We start from the raw sequence: 18581 nt of genomic DNA on the forward strand, positions 1-18581 counted from the left end.
GCGGCGTCGAGGCGGCCCCAGGAAGAGGGCCCAGAGGGAGGCGAGCCTCGGTGGGGCACCGGCGGCGGGGTGCAGGGGGAGGTAGGCCTGGGGGACGAGGAGCGGGAGCCCGGCGGAGAGTAGGGAGGCGCCAGGCCCGCCAGGACCGGAGGAGGCGCGGCCCCAGAGGGCGAGGCCAGGGGTGGGGGCGCGCGAGGAGCTGGGGAGCCGGGGTTGAGCGGGGACCGCGGGGGCGGAGGGGGCGCGGCCGGGGAGGGCGAGGCCCGCAGCTATTGGTCCGGGAGGCCTGGGTGGGGGGGTGGAGAGCGAGAGGAGGGTCGAGTCCCGGGGAGCGCGCCGCGGGCCCGCAGTCTCCGCCGCGGTCCGAACAGCTAGTGCCCCGAGCGCAGAGCCGGCGCCCGCCATGAGGGAGATCGTGCACATCCAGGCGGGCCAGTGCGGGAACCAGATTGGCACCAAGGTGGGCCGGGCACTGGGCTTCCCTGCGGGTGGGCAAGCTGGCAGGCCTAGGGTGTCGGGGCTCGACCCCTCGGTGCCGGCGCTCCGGTGCGCACCCTCCGTGCCCCTCGGTCCTCAGAGTCCAACCCTGCCCTGCGCGGCACCCGGGAAGTGCTCGAGGAGTGGCGCGGCCGAGGAGGGGGCGTCACAGCCGGGGACCCCCTGCCCCTCACCCCATCCCCGCTCTAGCTGGGAGCGGCCGCCGGCGGCTCTGGCGCGCCTGGAATTCGGCAGCCGGGCCCCGCGCGCCCTGCCCCGCCCGGCCAGCCCTGGAGTGAGCTGCGGGGGAGGGCGCCCTAGGCTCCGGGTTCTGACCGTCTGTCCCCCTGCCTCGCCCTTCCCAAGTTTTGGGAAGTGATCAGCGATGAACACGGTATCGACCCGGCCGGAGGCTACGTGGGTGACTCGGCGCTACAACTGGAGAGAATCAACGTCTACTACAATGAGTCATCCTGTGAGTAGCGCGGCGCGGCCGGGGCCCCGCCCTTCCCCGTCGGACCCGGTGGTCCCCGCCCGGACCCTGGCGGTCCCCTGCCTGGACCCCGGCCGTCCCCTTCCCGGACCTCGGCCGTCCCCGCCCGGGCCCCGGCCGTCCCCTCCCAGACTTCGGCCGTCCCCTGCCCGGACCCCGGCCGTCCCCCGGCCATTTGCCCCTCCGATCCTGGCCATCCCCCCGGCCCCCGCCCAGGATCCTAGCCATCTCTGCCCGGACCCTCGGCCACCCCCCTCTTGGACCTCGGCCATCCCTCTCCCTGACTCGGCCTTCCTCCTCTAGGACCCCGGCCATTTCGCGTCTTCTCCGCCCGATCCCAGACTGGCTCTCTGGATGCCGCCCTCCGCGCAAGGGTAGTTTGCTCTCGGAAAATTTCCCGGGATATAGCAGGATGCCCGGTTCCTTCCTCACTCCCCATGGGGCGGGAAATCCGCCGTCAGTTTATTTCAAAAAGCCGAATTTGGCCTATCACGCGGCTCTGAACTCTTGAACCAGACAACCCGTTAGCTGGTGTTGTGAAATCACTTACTGGGTCTTGTCCGACTTTCTGTTTTGCTTTTTTCTTCAGTTTAAAATGTATCTCTTAATGGAGATTCTTGGCTAAAAATTTGAAAAGCACTCCGTTAAGTGACTCCTCTGCCCCTTTACCAACCTCCCAAAACTCTTAATGCTCCCTGGAAGCTGAAGTTCTGGGTAATTGGTGAAGTTGGGTAAAAACCGCAGGCTGTCGTTTATCCAGGGTTGGGAATCATTTCACCCTTGCCCTGGAGATCTACATATATATTGTGGCTACATGTATGCACTATTTCTGTAACAATTTTATTATAAAAGTGGAATTGTGCCCTTCACAAAACAACAAAAAATGAAGATGTTGAAAAAACACTCAGAAAATGACAGATGCTGCACTTCCATATACGTGACACATAGCCCCAGAAATAATTACTCTGGTTTTTGGAGTCATTTGCTATTTGTCCACACAAGAGCTGGGAAGAGCAGTATACATAAAGCACTGGGTTTTATTCACTTAGCAGCTGTAAGAAAAGGCCTGGATCAGCAGGACATAGAATATGAAATTTCCAGATAGCACTAAAAAATCCAGTGATACATTGCATTTCCTGTTAACCCTTAGGTCCACTTTGTTTATATCCTTGCTTCAGTGGGGTGTGTGCATTAATAGGACTGGAGTTGTAGAGCAGAGCCTATGGGCAGTCATATTAACCCCATCCTCACTAGGGAACAATTTCCTGCCCAAGAGGCATGAAAATGTGCTTGCTAACAATAGGGCTGCACAGCAAATCTCATTCATTAGAGTGTCTTCCAGAAACAGCCTGTGGGCTGGCACCTGCAACAAGGTGCTCAGACTATAGCTTGGATCCATTAGTGTGTACGTATGAGGGACGTGCCGAAAAGTGGAAAGAATGTCACAGCAACACAGCAGTTTGCTGCAACAGATACAGTTTATTTCCATGGAGCTAAAAAAGTAAAACCACCCAGCAGGAAAGAGGTGTCAGGGTGAAGTGGAAAATACAGAAGGCAGGAAGTCAGGAGACCGGATTTCTCATCCTGCTTATTCCTGGAACTTCCTCGCTCTGCCCATTCACGCTTGGGCCGGTTCCCTCATCTGAACAATTTAAGGTGGGAATGTGTTGTCCAAGGCCCTTCCCAGTGCTAAGATTCTGTGATTCGAAGAAAGCCGAGTCTGTCTCTAAAGAAACCCTGTTTTGTAGCACCCAGGCAGCTGTGCTGGGGGGACTTGCTACAGGGAAGCCCATCACTCTGGAAACCAGAAAGTAACCCTTGTGGGTGGGCTTTGTTCTCTTCCAGCTCAGAAATACGTGCCCAGGGCTGCCCTGGTGGACTTGGAGCCGGGCACCATGGACAGTGTGCGGTCTGGGCCTTTTGGGCAGCTCTTCCGGCCTGACAACTTCATCTTCGGTGGGTTCTATCTTTCCTGCTTGCTTCTGCTTCTCTTTTTTTTTTTTTTTTTTTTTTTTTTTAACACCAAACTAATTTATGTGCAAGATTAAAAGCATCACGTGGCAAAGAAAAGCTTAGAATGGAAATCAACAGTCCCTAGTGTCATCATAGGGTGCCCCTTTTTAATTTCTTGTATTTTCTTTAGGAAAGTAATGTCTGTGTCTCTAAATGAAATTCTTATGTTGATAGTTCTTTTATTTTTAAGTTTATTTATTTATTTTGAGAGGGGCAGGGGAAAGGCAGAGAGAGAGAGAGAGATGGAGAGAATCCCAAGCAGGCTCCACACTGTCAGCGCAAAACCCGACATGGGGCTCCAACCCATGAACCATGAGATTATGACCTGAGCAGAACAAGACTCGGTCACTTAACCAACTGAGCCACCCATGTGCCCCAGCCGATGGTTACTGATTTAACAAATTTTTTAGACATTAACTTCTTTCTTCCACTTATAAATTGCTATCATAATATGACAGTGATAATTTGTTTTGGTGTGTTACTCATTTTTTAACTTCAGTGTTTTTAGACCTATATTTTTCTTCCATTTCCTATAGACAATTATTTTGCTTTCTTTCTAAAGGCTGGCACCATGTGAATTTTGCTTTGTCAGAATTGGGCAAATCCTTCCCTCCTTCTTCCACCTAAAACATGATAAGATAAAGCACCTGTCCCTCTACACACTCCTAAATAAAATTATATAACATTAAGTGAAATGATACTGTTAAGTGCTACCAGCCTCCATCACCCTGTAGCCATGGTGTTTAGAGTCCAGGTTACTTGACAAAACATTCAAAGGGGGAATTTTCAAAATATTCAAGAAGAGACAGCATCTTGAAAGATTTTATTCCACTCCTTTGTAGCAGAATCACTCTGCACCTGTTGTAAAGGTGACTCAGCAAGATGAACGTTCACAGAGTTTACGAATCCTCTGGGTATCATCTACTTCCCTGTCACCCTGACAACATACACAACCAATGAGACAGGCAAAGCTTCCAATAAAAACTTCTTCAAGAGTTGGACCATAATTGACCCTAAGCAGAGACTCTTCTGGACCCTGCTGCCCAATGTGGTAGCCACTAGCCACATGTGGCTATTTAAATTAAAGTTAATAAAAAATTAAATAAAATCAATTCATTTCCTCCATTGAACTAGCTACGTTTCAAGTGCTCAATAATTACATATAGCCAGTGGCTGCCATATTGGATATGGAACAGTTCCTTCATTGTAGAAAGTTCTATTGGATAGCAGTGCTCAGGACTTAGTAGAGATACTCTACCAAATTGGGGGAGCGAAGAGAGAAAATGGAAAGACACTGTGTAAACATGTGGCCATACATAGCCATTTCTATCTTGAGAGCCAAGGTAGAGGCTACAGGATGGTGGTAGATGTGAAAATCTTCCACTTGACAATTGTATTTTAATGTTAGATACCACACATTCACTTCACTTATGTTCTTTTCTCAAAAATTACCAATGTAAGAGTAAGAAATATGCCTGGAGGGAAGAATACTACTTATCAACCGATATACCTCAATCAACAAACACAATTTCAGTGCCTGTAAAAGGCAAAGTGTCTTACAAGCAAATGAGAGACTCCTAAGGCTGATCTGTGGCTTAAAGTTACTATGGTATAGAAATTAAATGTATCAAAGATCTACTTTTCAACCCCTTTTCTGGAAGGGATAGAGATAGTTTCACTGAGGGTAACAGATAATCCTTTGTCATTTAAACCCTATTTATCTAGAGTATTCTCATGCAAAGTGCTTGATACATATGATCAACATCCTAGGAATGCAAGGATGGTTCAACATTGAGAAGCCATCTAATAGATTAAGAGAAACAACACCTTAATAGGTGCCCAAAAATATTTGATAAAACTCAGTATGTGTTCCTGACTTGTATAAGACAAAAACACTTCTGCACAAGCTGGAAATAGAAAGAATTTAAGAATTACCTACTAAGGGGCACCTGGGTGGCTCAGTTACACGTCTGACTTCAGCTCAGGTCATGATCTTGTGGTTTGTGGGTTTGAGCCCCACATTAAGCTGTCTACTGTCTGCGTGGAGCCTGCTTTGGCTCCTCCTCCTCCCTGTCTCTCTGCCGCTCCCCACATGCTCTCTGTCAAAAATAAAGAAACATTAAAGAAAAAAGAATTATCTACCAAAATACATAACTATGCCATACTCACTGGTGAAACATTAGAAGTATTCCCAGCAAAGTCAGGTATGAGAAAAAGATGTCCACTGTCTCTTCTATATTCCATGTTTTGAAGGTTCTAGCCAGTGCATAAAGACCAGAGAAAGAAAAGAGATACAAACCATTTAAAGGAAAAGACAAAATTGTTATTTGAAGGTGGAATGATCCTCTTGGATTTTCCAGATAGGCTGTCCAATGAACAGTGATTAGCATTTATAAGACCTCCGTTAAGGCAACCAGACACAAGATAAAAAGACTCAGACATTATTGCTATGAGTGACCAACTGTCCTGATTTGCCTGGGACTGGGAGGTTTCCCAGGACACTACACTTTCCAGTGTTGAAACTGGTGAAGTTCCAGGCAAACTGGGACAAATTGATCTCCTTAAAGGCAATAATCAACTGTAAAATATAATGGGAAAATACCCTCTTCACACTAGGATAAGAAAAGTTATACCTAGGGACAAAATTTACCAGTAATTGGGAATGAGGAGGAGTCATTAAAACAAGACATTTTTCTCCCAACAGACTGGCTAATAGTTTAAAATCTAACAGCTAGTGTTGGTGAAGGTGTTTGGGGGAAATGACAGTTTCAAGCATTGTCAGAGAACAACTTAATGGGTTCAGCAAATCAAGAATTTTGATTCAACAATTTCAGTTTAAGGAATTTGTCCTACAGAAATGCTTGCTCATGCATCCATGGGCGATGCATGTTGGTTTCTAGAAGAGCTGAACCCCTTTGCCCACCCCCACCCCCTCGCCCTTACCACCAGCTGGTGTCAGTCTCTGTCAGTTCAGTGGACTGCTCCCTCGGGGCCTTGTGATAAATAGACTTGGCTTGGAGAACAATATTCTGTATGCTCGAGAGGAAGTAAGGATGACTGCCCCCTGTTTGCTTAATACAGATCAGTGCCGTCTTTCACTTTCTCTTAGTAAGTGGGTCTAGATTCTTAGCAGATGTAGACTCTTTGTAAGCCCTTTGAGTGAAATTAGCCAAAAAGAGAGAGCGCTGAATGGGGACAAGGGAAACTTGGTGGCTAATTTCGGCTCTGCCACCTCTGCTGCCATCAGTCCCCTTCTCTGGGCTCCTTCAGTTTTACAGTCTGTGGAATGAAGGGCCCCCAAGCATCTGGGCCTCTGTAAGAATCTGAGGGAAGCAATAGCCTGTGCCTGCCACCTGCACAGAACTACACCCCCACAGAGAATTCTGCTCGGTTTCTTCCCTTAAAGTTTCAATTAATTTCTGGTAAGAATCTGAGAGGATAGCTAAGTTGTCTTTTTTTTTTAATTATTATTTACATTTTAGTTAACATCCTGTGCAATATTGGTTCCAGGAGTGGAATTCAGTGATTCATCACTTACCTACAATACCCAGTGCTCATTACAAGTGCCTCCTTAGTACCCATCACCCATCTAGCCCATCCTCCACCCCTCCCTCTATCAATCCACAGTTTATTCTCTATTGTTAAGAGTCTCTTGTGGCTTGTTTCCCTTTCTTCTCTTACTCCCTTCCCATACGTTCATCTGTTTTTTTCTTAAATTCCACATATAAGTGAAATCATATGGTGTCTTTCTCTGATTGACTTACCTCACTTAGCATGATACATTCTAGTTCCAACCACGTCATTGCAAATGGCAAGGTGTGTGTGTGTGTGTCTGTGTGTGTGTGTGTGTGTGTGTGTAAAGAAGATGTGGAATATGTAATATATTCAGGAGGATAGCTAAGGTTTCTCAAACCTGAATTACAGTTGGCTGAATCTGCCTCAGTCTCAGTAAGTGTTACCACACAAAATTAATAGAATTCATCAAGAAAAGTATATAGTTGACCCTTGAAAAATGCAGAGGTTAACGGGTGCTGACACCCTGCATGTCAAAAGTTTACTTACAATTTTTGACTCTCCCCAAACTTAACTACTGTTGACTGGAAGTCTCAGCGACTATATAAGCAGTCGATTAACACATATTTTGTAAGTTGTGTGTATTCTGTAGTGTATTTTTACAATAAAGTAAGCTAGAGAAAAGAAAATGTTATTAAGAAAATCATAAGGAAGAGGGGCGCCTGGGTGCCTTAGTCGGTTAAGCATCCGACTTCCGCTCAGGTCATGATCTCGCGGTCTGTGAGTTCGAGCTCCGCATCAGGCTCTGTGCTGACAGCTCAGAGCCTGGAGCCTGTTTCAGATTCTGTGTCTCCCTCTCTCTCTGACCCTCCCCCGTTCATGCTCTGTCTCTGTCTCAAAAATAAATAAACGTTAAAAGAAATTTAAAAAAAAATCATAAGGAAGAGAAAATACTTTTACAGTACTGTACTTATGTATCAAAAAGAACGTGTGCATAAGTGGACCCATGCAGTTCAAGCCTGTGTAGTTCAAAGGTCACCTGTACTACTTTTTTGATGGGCAGTACATGGTAGGAAATTCAAAAGAACTGAAGGCATATACAGTGTTCCTCACTCCTCTGTCCACTTAGTTCCCTCCCAGGAGGCCGGCTCCTGTTGCTGACCTCGGAGGTGCCCTTCCTGAAGCTTGTGCACAGTAGAAGCAAATACATGAGTCTGTGAGTCTGAATATGTAAAAATATGGTAAAGTTTTATTTATGTAAAATGCATGGCTTTCCTGCTTCTAGGAAGGATATGAAACCGCATAAAGACAGCTTTAAAATGTGACCAGTTATTTATTTTCTACCATTTATTTATTTTTGAGAGACAGAGTGCAAGTGGAGGAGGGGCAGAGAGAGGGAGACACAGAATCTGAAGCAGCTCCAGGCTCTGAGCTGTCAGCACAGAGCCCGAGGTGGGGCTCGAACTCACATACCGCAAGATCATGACCTGAGCTAAAGTCAGATGCTTAACCAACTGAGCCATCCAGGTGCCCCAAAGTGTGGCCATTTAAAACACAGAGTGAACTGTGAGAATTCATTCACTTGCGGCTGAGAATTCATTTAAGCTATAGGTTTCTGGCAACTAAATTCAAAACAGGAAGCCCAGTAAAGGACACGGTGGTCGTCATCATAAAAGGGAATATACCACTCTTTTAAAAAGGAGATCCCCCTTCTTTCTACATTATTTGTATTTGGTTTTTTTTTTCATTTTTACTTTGCCTTTTTCAACGAAAGCTAATAAAGAACCACATTATTAAAAACCAAGAACTAGAGTAAAAAAATCATAAACTTTTATGATTTTAAAATCAATAATTTTTAATAGTTACATAATGTGTAATTATTTCATAATGGCCAATAATCAGGGAGTCACTTCTTACCTAATTTTGCTCTAAGAAAGAATATAGTAAGGGGCTTGGGTGGCTCAGTCGGTTGAGTGTCCGACTTCAGCTCAGGTCATGATCTCACAGATCGTGGATTCGGGCCCGCATCAGGCTCTGTGCTGACAGCTCAGAGCCTGGAACCTGCTTTGGATTCTTTGTCTCCTTCTCTCTCTGCCCCTTCCCTGCTCACACACTCTGTCTCTCAAAAATAAATAAAATGTTAAAGAAAGGAAGAATATAGTATTCTGGCTCAGTCAGTGGAGCATGCGACTTTTGATCTCAGGGTAGCGAGTTCAAGGCCTGCCTTGGATGTAGAATTTAAAAAAAAAAAAAAGAAAGAATATAGTAATATAGAATCTGGATATTTGCATCTTGGTTCACATAAATTGGTCTGTGTTTCTAACTCTGATCACAGAATAGATCCTCAAAAGTAAAGTTATTGGGTCAGAGCCTATTTGAACGTATTTAAGCCCATTATATATATTGCTTTAAATGGGTTAATGCCACTAGCAGTGTTTGAGGGCACAATTTTTGCTCTGCTTTTGCCTGAGAAATGTATCAACTGAGGGTCTCTGAGCAATATAATTGAAACTGCTTTATAGGAAATGGAAAAAGATCTCTGAATTTGGAGAGTCTGTATAAATTGCACAGATTGTCAGTTTAAGAAAAGAGAAACTTACACTCACGTAAACAGGACTGATACATAAAGAAACCTGAAAACCCAATATTAAAATACAACTCAGTAAACCCTGTTCCCATAGGGAGGGGCGGTTAGCTGAAACACACACACACACACACACACACACACACACACACCTTATTGCTTCTTGAGGGAAAATAGAAAAAAATTATCCAGTTTTACATTGTTTAAATTTAAGATGTCAAACTTATACTTGTTACATTGGGCTTTGTGTAACATTGGTATGTTTTATTTCTTAAAATGGGTGGTGTAGGTATTTATTATGCTTCATAAGCTTTTACATGCCTTAAGTCTGTCATGAGAAAAATGTTGGCATGGATGAGGCATGGCTCTTGTTTATGCACTTTCTGGAGGTTTCTGATAGGACTCAGGAGACCAGCCACCTCCTCTGGCTCACTTGCCCCCCACCCAACCCAGATGTCCGGTCAGGGTCAGGCCTCCCTTTGGCCATCACTCCCATGCAGCCAGGACCTGTTGAACTTTTAGAGTCTTTATGAAACTGATTCAAACTATTGAAGTCGTGGGAAGCTGGTTTCTCATGGCAGCAGCTTCAGTGATCGTGGAGGTTTTCTTTGGCCTAATGTATTTGAACTGAAGACTGAGACAGCCTAAGAAGGTCTGGTCTTGTCTTTCTAGCTGTCAGTAAGTGGGACAAAAAAGATTAAGAACAAATTAACACAGACCTACGATGACCAGCTAATGATCTAATTCACTGTCCTTACAAACCTTCAAGAATGTTAGAAATGACATTTTGCATTTAAATTGTCTCCAGGATTGTTTGATATCTTTGCTTCTTTGTTAGAATATGCATCCTTCATTTTGATTCAGAATATTTAAAAATTTTTAAGATCGTACTGCTGTGAAATAGCTTTTATAGTAATTTTTAAAGCTGACACTATTTTTACTTCAGAATTGTGAGTTTTTTAAATGAATGTTCTTATTTTGTTAAAATGGCACACTCGTTAGGAGGAATGGAGAAGTGTCCCCAACGTATAAACACACTATGCTGTTTGACAAAATAGTTGTTTTTAAGTCACCCTCCAGTTAATAAAAGAGGTAGAATTGTCTTTGGGAAATGGCTCATCCCCCATTAGCTTTAGAGCTCATTTTTTCAGAGCTGGCAAATTACAGTAAACCAGTGTCATTCCATTTCTAGGTATAGATGAAGTGTTGTTGTTTTTTTAATTTCTATTTATTTTGGGGTGGTTTTAAAAAAACAGACTTGAAGTAATATATAACTTTGAAAGTGAAAGTTATCTGCATTTAAGTTTTGCACATGAATATACTTGACAAAAACAAACCCTTTTTCTTAATGAATCACTGGTCGTATTAGCGGTCATGCCCAGGGACAGTGAGAGAGAGTTTTGTGGGAGAAAATGGAGTAACAGAAAGCCTCTTTCTGCACATGTAACTTTCCCTTCCAGTTTCGGGGTTAGAGGGCTTCAGGGAGCACTTGATCCCTCACCCAGTGTGAGCAGGAGGTAAACCAGAGGGTAGACTCAGAAAGCCCTGGGGACCTGTTGCCACCCGCCTGCAGCCTTGTGTTCTACGGTCCCGAGCCACTGATTAATGTCACAACATCTCATTACAGAACATGTTCAACTCATGACCCCCAAATATTTGGGAACATCTGTTGCTACGAGACAGTGGCAAAATATTTTCAGAAGTCACTAGCTTCTTTTTTGTCAAGAGCAGAGAAAACCTTGTGGCTAATCATGCTGTAAATACTGAGGAAGCCAAGTGAGCTGTGTGAGCTGGATGAGGAGTCAAGTTCAGGGAGCTTGACTTGCTGTGATTGCACGTCTGCCTGCAGCCACCTACCTGCTGCCGATTGCTGGTTTCTACTCTGTTTTAATGAAATCATCTCCAGCAATTTGACAATTGCACTCATGTTCTTTCCTTCGTGAAGGTGCGCCAGTCCTAGACTGAGCTCCATGGACGAGCATGGGTCCCCGCCCTTGTTCTTCCTGGTTCCTCTGGTGCGTCTGGCCGGACTGCTGCCTGCTAGCTTGGGTGGGGAAAGGTGGACAGCAGTTAGTGGGGGCACAGGAAGGCAACGACCATTTTTGAGCCAGCTGGGCAGGAAAACAGACAATCTGTGTTTGTAAGAGAGAACGCAGTTGCCTCCTGGACGAGGAAGTGGCCACCAGGAGGGCTGAGGTGGCCGGTGCTCTTGGGATGAGCTGCAAGCATGGAGGGGCTTGCCCCGTGCCCGTGGGGCACATGGAACATGGTGCTGCCATGCCTGTCATCTTGGTGCCTTTGACCAGCCAGACAGGGCAAAGGCAACAGGAGTGAGTGGCTGATCTCCCTTATGAGGTGGGGCCGAGACAGACGAGCAAGGGGCCACCTGCGCCTCCTTCTGATGGGCAGTCCTGCCCTCCTGGACACATCGCTACTTAATATTGAAATGTGTTTCATGTTTTTGACACAAAGTTAAAACTGCACAGTTTTCTTTTCAAATACACAGGGGTGTAGGGTAAAACTGGATCCCTCTCATCCCTAGTGCCGGTGACCCTGAGATTTTATTCCCCGGGGCTAACTAGTGCTGTACATGGTGCAGATGTGTCCCACCTGACCTTTTCCCACATACACATGCACACACACGTGCACATGCGCACACACACACACAGGCAGTTGATTTGGTTTTCAGAAAATGGGATCATGCTACTCATACCATTTTGCAGCTTTTTAAGGAGTTCGTTAACATAACGGGGACATTCCCTGTGACTGTCACCGTGCCTTTCTGCTGCACGGGTGTCCTCATGTAGTAATCCCCCCACTTACTGCTGTTTTTAAAACTCCCCGTAAAGGCACATTTTCATATTTTAATTTTCTCTCGATGATCATAAGAGACGTGTTTGTTTCGTTAAATTTTTATAAGCAATATGAATGTGGAAAGTTCACTCTCCTATTATCCCATCCTTCAGAGACAACCACAGTTACTGGGTCGCTGTGTATTTCTTCAATTTATTTCCTAAATGCAACTTTAAATGTTCTAATAAAGTCTAAAATATTCGTTTTGCTAGCTAGGTAAAACATCTGCTTGGCCCAGGACTCAAAGGGAGCAAAAGGGCGCACAGTGAAAACGTGGTCTCATTCCGACCCCGAGCTGGTGCCCATCCAGGCTCCTTTCCAGAGGCAGCACTCCAGGATTTGTGCAGTCACTCTGTGCCTATAGCAGTAGATACATACCTGTTACACGCATACAATGACAGCCAACTGCATACACCATTTGGTACTTCGGGGTTCTTTTTTTCCTCCTTAGCAATATACGCAGGACTAGGGCTGATGGCTGATTGTATTCTGTCACATAGATACCATCATTGATTTACGTCCTCTGTTAAAAGGTATTTCGGTTGTTTCCTTTTTTCTTTACTATTGCAAACTGCTCCTTGGCGAGTACTTGTCTGCATGCCATTTTCCACGTGTGTGGGTGGATCTATCCAGGCAAATTTGTAGAAATAAAATTGCTGAGTCTAAGGGGACTAATTCTGATACATATGCTAAACTGTTCTCCATAGAGGGTAGTCCCTGTTATGCCTCTCCGCAGTCTGGCAGTGTGGAGGGGCCTTCCCCCAACTCTGGCCAACAGTATCAGCAAGCTTTTTGATCAGTTTCAGCTTCACAGGGAAGAAACTGAATCTCCTTGTTTTCATGTGCATTCCCCTTGTGAGGAATACATCAGATATTTAAGTTTTTTGAATTTCCTTCCCTGTGAACTGTTTCTGTCCTTTGCCCATCTTCCTAAAAGTTTTTCCTTACTGATCTGTAGGCCTTCTTTAGATATTTAAGGCGGGTGTCTCTCTGTATGTGATACAAGTCACTGGTAGTCAACACATTTTAAACTTAAGAATCACAGGATTTGGGTTGTTTTTCTTGTTTTACAGACGTCCACTTAACACCCACAGTGTTTAGCACTGATAGAAGCTGTGGAAAACGCAAGGAAATTTGCGATAAGACTCATTCCTCCAAAAGTAGGCCCTTGTGTAAGGCCACGCCCACAGTACACTGCAGAATCCAGGGAGGCTGGCAGCAGACCTCAGTGAGAGGGCCCTCGCCCCACAGTGCGTGAGTGCCTCCAAAGTGCCTGCTTGTCTCACCTGACGCAGCACTGGGCTGCTCCCGGGAGGCAGCCTACGTGGTGTCACCGCTGCCCGGCTCAGCTCCCCACTGGTGTCTCTGGCGTCAGGTATGGACCTGCCCACCCGGAGCACAGAAGCTGGTCTCTGGACGGTGGTGGTGGATTGTTGCCACCAGCTGGGTAGAGACAAAAATCAAGTGAACATCTTTGGAATAAGTGGGCAGAGGTCCATACGGTGTGATTCCTGCGCTGGCTTAGCTCGGAGCGGAAGGACAAACAGGCCTTGGTATCTCTTCTTCCTCTCATTTTCTGTGTCCACTTGACACAATCCAATCACCTGCCAGCTCCCATGGCACATCCTGGTCCTTTTCAGAAATTCCGTACGTAGGGAAAGTTTGATAAGGATGCTAACAAATTTGTTTTTAAATTTTTTATACATGATCCTTTTCAAAACTAGATTTGAATACACCTGCTTACTAAATACACAAAACGCTTTTTAATAACCTTCCTTGCTTCTTAAATAACTTTTAATTTTAGCTATATATTACATTGCCTTGTTACCAGTTAAAATAATGAGAAACAGCAGTGCCTTGTTTCTATAGTTTATTATTAAATAGTTCTAGGGGTGCCTCGGTAGCTCAGTCAGTTAAGCGACTGACTTTGATTTCTGCCCGGGTCATGACTGCACAGTCGTGGGATCGAGCCCCATATGGGGCTCGTGCTGGGCGTGAACGCTGCTTGGGATTCTCTCTTCCCCTCTCCCTCCGCCCCTCCCCACCTTGCGTGTTCTCTCTAAAAAAAATTTTTTTTAAATAAAATTGATAATATTATCTCTCACCATCCATCAGAGGAATAAAACCAGGCATGGAGGTGGGGGAAAGGGACCACATTCATCATGAGCCTGAGGAGTCAGCACCAAGCACTGACTTGACTACTTTTCATGATTTACCCTACAGTGTGACCTAGAATTTAGTTCTCAGTGGTTTGTCTAATAATTCTTTTTTTTTCTGTTTTCTCTTTTTTAATAAGGTAACTAGTTCTAAATATGGTGGCCTGGAGGTCCCATAGAAAAAAGCAAGTGGGGTGTTAACAGTATGTATAACAGCGTATTTACAGGGTAGTAACATGCGGATTTCTTTTTTTTTTTTTTCTAATAATTCTTGAAGTGAGTATTAACGTATTGATTTAGATTGAAAAAGTCTTATAATTTTTTTTTTTTTCAGAAAGTGAGTCCAGTTTGGATGATTGCTCTGATAATTAGGACTGCCCTTGCCAGTCAGAGTATATGGCTTGTATTTTTTATAACCCGAATAAGCTAAACTCCAACCTAAAAATTCTTTCCAGTGAAAATATATATAAAACATTTAATTGAGAAACTGTATTGGCAAAGTTGTATTGGAATATTTCCATTTTCCCAACTCGATCCAAGTACATTGGATTAAGGAAAGTGCCTTTAAGTAAAATGGTCTCCGCCTGTGGTAAGCCCTGGTGGTAAAGCCTTTTGGTATCTGCCAGAAACAGAAGAGAATGAACCAACGCAGGTTGTTTGCAGCGCTGCTTTCCACGGAATTGAGTTTGGGGCTGAAAGAGGTGTTTTTCCCCCGACCGTCTTAAAAGTGTGAACAACAGCATCACCACCCCGACCCCCCACCCCCACCCCCCCGTGCAGCCCTACTGAAATTGTGTGCCACTCTCTTGTGCTTTGTCCCAGGACAAACGGGCGCGGGCAACAACTGGGCGAAGGGGCACTACACGGAAGGTGCCGAGCTGGTGGATTCGGTGCTCGACGTGGTGAGGAAGGAGTGCGAGCACTGCGACTGCCTGCAGGGCTTCCAGCTCACGCACTCGCTGGGCGGGGGCACGGGCTCCGGCATGGGCACGCTGCTCATCAGCAAGATCCGCGAGGAGTACCCCGACAGGATCATGAACACCTTCAGCGTCATGCCCTCGCCCAAGGTGTCGGACACGGTGGTGGAGCCCTACAACGCCACCCTGTCGGTGCACCAGCTGGTGGAGAACACGGACGAGACGTACTGCATCGACAACGAGGCCCTCTACGACATCTGCTTCCGCACGCTCAAGCTGACCACGCCCACCTACGGCGACCTCAACCACCTGGTGTCGGCCACCATGAGCGGCGTCACCACGTCCCTGCGTTTCCCCGGCCAGCTCAACGCCGACCTGCGCAAGCTGGCCGTGAACATGGTGCCCTTCCCGCGCCTGCACTTCTTCATGCCCGGCTTTGCGCCGCTCACGGCCCGCGGCAGCCAGCAGTACCGCGCGCTCACCGTGCCCGAACTGACGCAGCAGATGTTCGACGCCAAGAACATGATGGCGGCGTGCGACCCGCGCCACGGCCGCTACCTGACCGTGGCCACCGTCTTCCGGGGCCCCATGTCCATGAAGGAGGTGGACGAGCAGATGCTGGCCATCCAGAACAAGAACAGCAGCTACTTCGTCGAGTGGATCCCCAATAACGTCAAGGTGGCCGTGTGCGACATCCCGCCGCGCGGCCTCAAGATGGCCTCCACCTTCATCGGCAACAGCACGGCCATCCAGGAGCTGTTCAAGCGCATCTCGGAGCAGTTTTCCGCCATGTTCCGGCGCAAGGCTTTCCTGCACTGGTTCACGGGAGAGGGCATGGATGAGATGGAGTTCACAGAAGCAGAGAGCAACATGAACGACCTGGTGTCCGAGTACCAGCAGTATCAAGAAGCCACGGCCAATGATGGTGAGGAAGCTTTTGAAGACGATGAGGAGGAGATCAATGAATAGAGGCGCCTCCCTGTCTCGGATACCACAGTTCAGATGTTCTTCCTTTAACTCCAGAGCATTGTGACCCTAACGGCCGCCACATGGTGCTCTGCTCTGTGTGGGTCCAGGCCCCTCACCAGTGCTACAGAATTGCACTATCAGCCCTCTGGAATGAAGCAAGTACATCAGAATAGCAGAGAATTGGCAGGCCTACCCAATCAAGAGATCAGACGACAGATTTTCTACTGGAAGACTTGAAACAATGAACGGGCCATCGATGAAGGGCTAAATGACTTGACCTTGCCTTCTGTTTAGTGTTCGACCATGCTGAGAATTAGCAAGGAAGCCAGAAACCCTGTTTTTCATCCTTTGTGATGAAACCTAAAGCTGTGCAGTGTTGCCTTATATTGAGAATGCAGTCTGGAACTTTAAAACAACCTATTCGTAATAAAACACTAAAATTGTTTCTTTGCCTCTTCCAGCCTTTGTTTCCAGTAGATTTGTTACTTTGTGTTGTTATAAGGGTTACTTGGGTACCCTGTCTCTTCCTGGGGTGAAGTGCCTCTGCCACTAAGTGAATGAACTCAGAGGAAAGACTTTCCTTGAACTGCAGGCTTTTTAAGGGTGGCAGCATAAAAGCAGCACACACACAAATAAAAGCCCATCATCCCCATTCGCAACCAGCACTTAGACCTCCCACAGAATCTTTCACCTCCCTGTGTCATGTCCTGGTCAGTCCCAACCTTCCCTAATAGCTGGGCTAAGATTTGCCAGAGGAGCTACAGAAAATGACCTGCCAGCTTCCAGCCAAAGCCAGGGGGATGTGCAAGCTCTTGGTGGGTGAGGGGGCACCAGGCAGGGCCAGCTTTGAGAGCTGTGTGCTTCCTTCCAGGAGCACTCAGGGCCAGGGCAGAGACTGAGGGCTGTTTTCTGTATAACAGATCACCACCTTACAGTTTCTAAAACTTGACACAACTTCTGTAAGAGGTCTTGTAAAGCCAGACTCCACAGGACATGACCAGGCTAGTCCTACTAATTAGCAGACATCGCTGTTCACCTTTGTCTCTGGTTTCTTTCTTTCAGCCCCTTTGAAGTTAGCTGTGAACATGTGACTTTGCTTTAGCCAAAAGAATGTGAGTGGCATCTCACTCCAGGTGGAAGTGTCTAAATGCTAGTGCTTGACCCTTAACTCTGCCTCTGCCGGATTCCTCCATCAGTCTGGGCCTTAGTCACCGCGGAGCACAGCCCTCTTGTCCTTGTCAGACAAGGAGCGAGAAAGAACTGTTATTTGGAGCCATTTCCATCTGAGGTGACCCCACAGTGTAACCTAGCTCCCCCGCGACAGAAGGCCTGAGCTCTGTGATGCCATGGCTTATACCCAGTAACTATATTCTGGGCTAAGCCCTAGCCGTGGGCAGACAGAAAAGTAAGCATTAAACACAGCAGCATGACTTGGAACTGCAGTGAAGACAGACCTCACTTTTGCAGAAATCTGAACTACTTTGTGGGTCAGGCTCCACATAGGACCCGACACGGGCAATGCTCACCACAGTGCTGTGGGTCTCCTTGTGCAGACCAGGAAACCCACAGGTGGCCGTGCTAGCTACTCCAGGCCATGCCGGCTGCCTTCTCAGACTCCACAGGTTTGAGTGCAGCTTTCGCATTAGACATGCAGATGCGGGTTACCATTTGACCAACCATCTCATGCACAGCTTTGTTCCTTTTCTTCCTGAGCCAAACCGGACTCATGTTTGGCACAACCCACCCTATTCCACTCAGGGGCCTCAGAGCCAAGGCCTACTGGAGCTCCACGCGTGCTGGCACTTCTCCTTGCAGTGGTACGAGGAAGCATAGTCTCCTCGTTGTGTAGAGAACAGCACACTCAACACCCTGACGGCCAAGTGAATCATACAGCCTTCGTCACTGAACTACCTACCACAAGCATCCTGAGGGAGGGAGGCAGTGAATGTGTTACATCTGCAGGTCACCGGGCAGAGCAGCTGAGGGACTCAAGTATGAGCTGAGGAGGGCTCCCAGGCTCCTGTAATGCTGAGTGACTGGCACCCACACAGCTGCTTCTGTGGTCCGGCGAGCTGGAGCTCGGCATCTCTGGGCCACCTGGAAGAGCGGTCCTGGGACAGAGCAGCATGCCGTCACACTTCCCACACTGTTGGTCCAGTGCTGCTCCGGGAACGCCATCTATGTCTTAAGTCTAAGAAGTCGTCGTTCCCACAACATACTTAACTGCATCAAGAATACACAAGGCAAGCTGTAATAACAAATCCATGTGATGGCTTGGGACAGTCTGCCAGGCCTGCTATGGTCACACACTGACTTCCAGACCCAGGTGGTGTGAACAATGTCTGGTCATGACCAGCCTGGTGAGAATGTAAACCGATGCCATTGTCACAAGATTCTCGCACTGACTTGATATGAATGTACTTTATATCCAGAGTTCATCATTTCAGAATGTACAAATCTAGAAGTTGCCAGGCATCTTGTGGGAGCTGGTTAAGAACCAGGACTGAGGTTCTGGAGGATTTCTCTCTCCAAAGTTAGAACACTTAATTCCTTTCCATTATGTTTTCTAAAAGAAAACATCTCGAGCACAAAACAGTGACCCTCTG

At 46.8% G+C, this 18581-nt stretch overlaps 1 protein-coding gene across 2 annotated transcripts; it reads left to right on the plus strand.

Annotated features, from left to right (window-relative positions):
• Positions 1-314: 314 nt before the first annotated feature.
• On the plus strand, positions 315-16428 carry TUBB6 (tubulin beta 6 class V). Of its 2 annotated transcripts, none has more exons than XM_040479439.1 (4): positions 315-460; positions 844-952; positions 2816-2926; positions 14912-16428. In XM_040479439.1, exons 1-4 carry the CDS (start codon positions 404-406, stop codon positions 15973-15975), a joined length of 1341 nt encoding a protein of 446 aa, XP_040335373.1. In that variant the 5' UTR covers positions 315-403; the 3' UTR covers positions 15976-16428. The 2 variants fall into 2 exon arrangements, with proteins under 2 accessions (XP_040335373.1, XP_040335374.1); XM_040479440.1 differs by lacking the exon at positions 315-460 and adding an exon at positions 1274-1344 and having other exon boundaries at positions 839-952.
• The last annotated feature ends 2153 nt before the right edge of the window (positions 16429-18581 follow it).

This window comes from Herpailurus yagouaroundi, unplaced genomic scaffold, assembly GCF_014898765.1.
Source record: "Herpailurus yagouaroundi ecotype Mexico unplaced genomic scaffold, PumYag 142, whole genome shotgun sequence".
NCBI classification, from domain to species: Eukaryota; Metazoa; Chordata; class Mammalia; order Carnivora; family Felidae; genus Herpailurus; species Herpailurus yagouaroundi.